The 4,385-nt window shown below is 45.2% G+C and overlaps 1 protein-coding gene across 1 annotated transcript; it reads left to right on the top strand.

Moving 5' to 3' along the window:
* The first annotated feature begins 1,049 nt into the window (after positions 1–1,049).
* Positions 1,050–2,657, top strand: GPR20 (G protein-coupled receptor 20). Its single transcript, XM_075706309.1, has 2 exons — positions 1,050–1,070; positions 1,578–2,657. The coding sequence occupies exons 1-2, from the start codon at positions 1,050–1,052 to the stop codon at positions 2,655–2,657; spliced, it is 1,101 nt and encodes a 366-aa protein (XP_075562424.1).
* The last annotated feature ends 1,728 nt before the right edge of the window (positions 2,658–4,385 follow it).

Genomic DNA, 4,385 nt, shown 5'->3' with positions numbered 1-4,385 from the left:
CACAAAGAGCTGGAAGCCTTCTGCTTCTGTCAGGAGGTGTGGAGGAGGTCAAAAGCTTGACTGTTATGGCTAGCAGGGATTTATAGTTCATTAGCCCAACAAGCAAGCTTTTAGTGGCTGGGCAGGAAAAGGCTTTGGCACTTTTCAGGCAGGCTCAGAGCTGCTGCGATGCTCTCTGGGCCCAGTTAGGACTGTCCCTGCAAAACATTTGCTTTTGGCCAGCAGGAACTCTCATGAAGATCCACTTTTCACTAGAAGGCTTCTGACCTAGGTAGCTTCCTCCTCCGCTTTCTATGTGGCCACTAACAGCTTGGAGTATCTCAGAGTCAATGTGACACCTTTGGTCCATCCTCCCAATCCCCATAAGCAGCAAAAAAGATTAGTGCAGGCAGAGAGCAGGCTACCAGAGGATGGGGCATGCTTGGGGGAGCTGGATATCCAGACTCCCTTAGCAATTCAAGGCTTCCTCATTGAGACACGCAGCCCAGGCACACTGCAGTTCCTGTGAGCACTGGAAGATGTGTTTGGAGCTCCTTGTCTCCCAGCCCTTCCGCACTTGGCTCTTTGGTAGCAGGGACTTCAAACCCTCATAACTCAAGTCTTTCAGCATCATTCTCTGCTGACTCAAGCTGATTTTTTTTAACCTCAAAGTCCTGTTCAGCCGCTTTGAGATATTCCAGACATTTTTCAACCATTTATTTTTATTGAAACCAGCCAAGTCTCTGTATATATTGGGCTTTTTTTTATCTTTTTAATATACAAATCAGTTTAAAATAGTGTGTAAGTCAGGAATGATTTGCAAATTAAACTGTCAGAACCTGGCAGGAGTAGCGGCTGACGCCCTTGGTTTGAAATCTCCCAGCTGCTGTTGCTGTGAGTGCAGATCTCTAGAAGATGCCACACAACCTGCTTGTGCTTCCCTGGAAAATGCAGCCATCCTTTGATTTTAGGAAAATCTTACAGTTCCTAAAAGTGCTGCTGCATGTAGGGCAGGAAGAGCCTCCAGTCAGGAAGAAGCTGCTCCAGTGGAGGAAGGACTCAAAAGAGCCATGTTCAGGAAACAAGAGTTGGTAGGCGCAACATACTGGCCTGACCCTCCCTGTCACAGCGGAAAATGGCCTGTGCCCTCCGTGAGCATCAGTGCACCCTGCTTAGACTCAGCAACCCCATCTATTTCTCTGGGCCATTTGCCACGTGGCTGGCTCAAACATGACCACATGTAGGGTTCCCCAACTTTCACTTCTCCTTTGCTCCCCTCGGCATAGTTCATTTCTCTGTTTGTGCTCAGGCCTTAAAACTATTTTTGCAGAGGGAGAGAAATTTGAAGTGGGGATTGTATGTCTTCTACAAAACATGCATCTGGAAACACTGGAAGACAGCAATTATAAACCCAGGTATTTTTCTAGCGATTATTGGTAATCCCATATTGACAGATGAGAAACTCAGAGAGTACAGCAATATATATAACTACTGAAGATGTACAAGTATGTTGGTTAAAATGTTCTTAGATGACAATATTTTGAGCCCTAAGGAATGCTGACATACCCATCAATACACCTCTGTTTCTTTTCTTCCAGATTGCTGGGAAGTCAGTGACCATGTCAACCTCCTCCACCCTGCCAGCCCTTGACTCTGTCAACTCCACCCAGCAGCCCAACTCCAGCATCTACTTGTTCTCAAAGTTCATCCACCCCGACAAAGAACTGTACACAGAATTTTACAGCCTGTGGATTGCCCTGATGGTAGTCAATGCCATAATTTTCCTGGTGGGTGTTGTGCTGAACAGCTTGGCGCTGTACGTCTTCTGTTTCCGTACCAAGACAAAAACCACCTCTGTTATTTACACTATCAACTTGATTGTTACTGATCTCTTGGTGGGCTTTTCCTTGCCTGTCCGGATCATCATGTTCTATAGTGCAGGTGACTGCCTGAATTGTTCCTTGGTTCATATCTTTGGCTACTTTGTGAACATGTACTGCAGCATCCTCTTCTTGACGTGCATCTGCGTTGACCGCTATCTGGCAATTGTACAGGTGGAGGCCTCACGTAAGTGGAGAAACCCCACCTGTGCCAAGGGGATCTGTGTCTTCATTTGGATCTTTGCCACTGCAGTGACTTTCTCCATCCTGACAATGGCAATACAGTTTGCTGCATGCTGCCTCGCCAAGATTCTGGTCCTGATGGTCTGTGAGTACTTCTTCCCCCTCATCATAATCATCTTCTTCACCACCAGGATTATGTGTGCTCTGTCCAAACCCAGCCTCATGCACCAGAGTCGGGAGAGGAGAATGAGGGCTGTGCAACTCCTTATCACCGTCCTCATCATCTTCATGATCTGCTTCACTCCTTTTCACGTGCGACAAGTAGCAATCTCCATCAACCCAGACATGCCCCATGATGTCAGCCTCGTCGTCTACCATGTGACAGTGACTCTGAGTAGCCTTAACAGCTGCATGGACCCCATTGTCTACTGCTTTGTCACCAATAACTTTCAGTCAACCATGAAAAACATCTTCAGGAAAACCGAGCAAGAGCAATCCAGTGTGGACATCCTTGGTATGAACAAGAACTCCAAGGGCTCCAATGCAATCATCGCCTTCTCAAACACAATAGGAAGCCCTGTGAGCTTGCCATCACCAAGCAGTGTCCAGATATAACCCACACCTGATGGGACACACTGCAGTAAGCCAGTGTAATGAAGCTGGAATACTGCTAGGATGCATGGTACTATTGTCTTTTGACCTCTTTGTTTTTTAGGCTGAGGTTCAGAATGACACTGGTGGAATTTATTCCTCAAGAACATTGTGGTCTGTTTGGAAAATGGAACTTGCAGTGCTGTTAGTACCAATACAAAAGAGAGTCTACTAATTACTGTTCCCAACAGGAAAGTTTTCTTTGTATTTTAATACAGACATTTTGCTAGCAACAAATTCTTTACTGTGGTTTTCTTTTCGTGTTTGATGCCATAATGTCACTCCTAGGATGACTTAGAAAGCACGAAATCTCTATTTTCTATGAAAGCTTTTGGGCCTTGGGCATGTGCTTAGGAGTAAAGGATAAGAGGGATGTTTCCAGAGCTATCCACTACAAAGATTTTAGATGCCAATGCAATGGGAAAAAAGTACTCCAACCCACCTGTCACTAGTAACTACTCATTTGTTTCTGAAAAAGTCTGAACCTTCTCAGGGAAGAGAAGATGAAGTCAAGCAGTAAAGTCTCCTTTCATTATTTCAGCTATAATAAAAAAATACATGTGGGGGTATATGTTTTCATACACATTGCCTGGGCTTGGGGACAGGTTAAGGATATGTTCCACCTTCATTTGGATCACTAAATCCCCTAAACAGCAGATAAGCATACAAAAAAGCTGTGAAAATGAACATGCTTTCCAGCAAACTCTGCTGTTCTGCTCGCTCTCCCTGAAAAACAGCCAAGATGAAAAGCAGGACCAGACTATGATGCTATACTCCTCTTGCTTGATTTTTCTTCCTGGCATGTTGTGAAATCAGGGCTTGCTGTCCTAATTCCCACTATCAGTCCATCCACTCAGTCACTTAAATACTGATGCTTCCAAGGACAGAAAAAGAAACCATCTCAGGCATCCAGGTTGAAATTCACCCCAGTATAAAGTCACTAGGATTATTTTTTTGTTTTAAAAGGTTTGTGAGGCTAAGGGTGCCGGGAAGTTCTGTCCACAACACTGGGTAAATGTTTTAGATTACACTGTACCAATCAAGCAATGCAAATACAAAAAAATGTCCTAGGAAAACAGCAAAACCTCAGCATGAACAGCAATAACTGTTGTTACTGCTCCATGTCTCCTCACTCGTATGCCTATTGCCCCTCCAGCTGGAAGGCTGCTATGAATTCATCAAGTCTAGTGAACAGCTTTTCCTGGCACTCACTGGTGTTACCATTCAGAACAGCAGGATTTATGGTTGGTCCAAGCTCAGGCATCCTAGAGTATTCTGCTTCCCTGAGGTCTGACCATGGGACAGTCATCTCCATTTCACAAGAACACAGCATAACCAATGCTTCAAACCACCTCTTGCACTGAGTTTGCAAGAGTTTGCCTCTTGCAACACATATATGTTTCTCCTAACCTGTTTCCCTGACCAATCCAATGGTAATAAAAATTGAACAGTCAACATCACTGCAATACAGGGATCTATCCAGAGATGAGTATAGTTGTCCTTAGGAGCACTGGGTGTCTCAGTTCCTATTCTGGGCACTGGAGTCCATGGAGAGCTATTCAGCTCATGGAAGCAGAGGCCTCCCAGCTGAGTGACCCTGGCCTCCATGTTGCCTAGATCTCCAGGGATACAAGAGGAGCCCAGACACCACCTGCATATGGAGACACATGTATGCATCTTAATCTGGCACCA

Source organism: Pelecanus crispus, chromosome 2, assembly GCF_030463565.1.
Source record: "Pelecanus crispus isolate bPelCri1 chromosome 2, bPelCri1.pri, whole genome shotgun sequence".
Classification (NCBI taxonomy): domain Eukaryota; kingdom Metazoa; phylum Chordata; class Aves; order Pelecaniformes; family Pelecanidae; genus Pelecanus; species Pelecanus crispus.
Note: the sequence above shows the minus strand (reverse complement) of the source record. Positions and strands in the feature narration are given on the sequence as shown.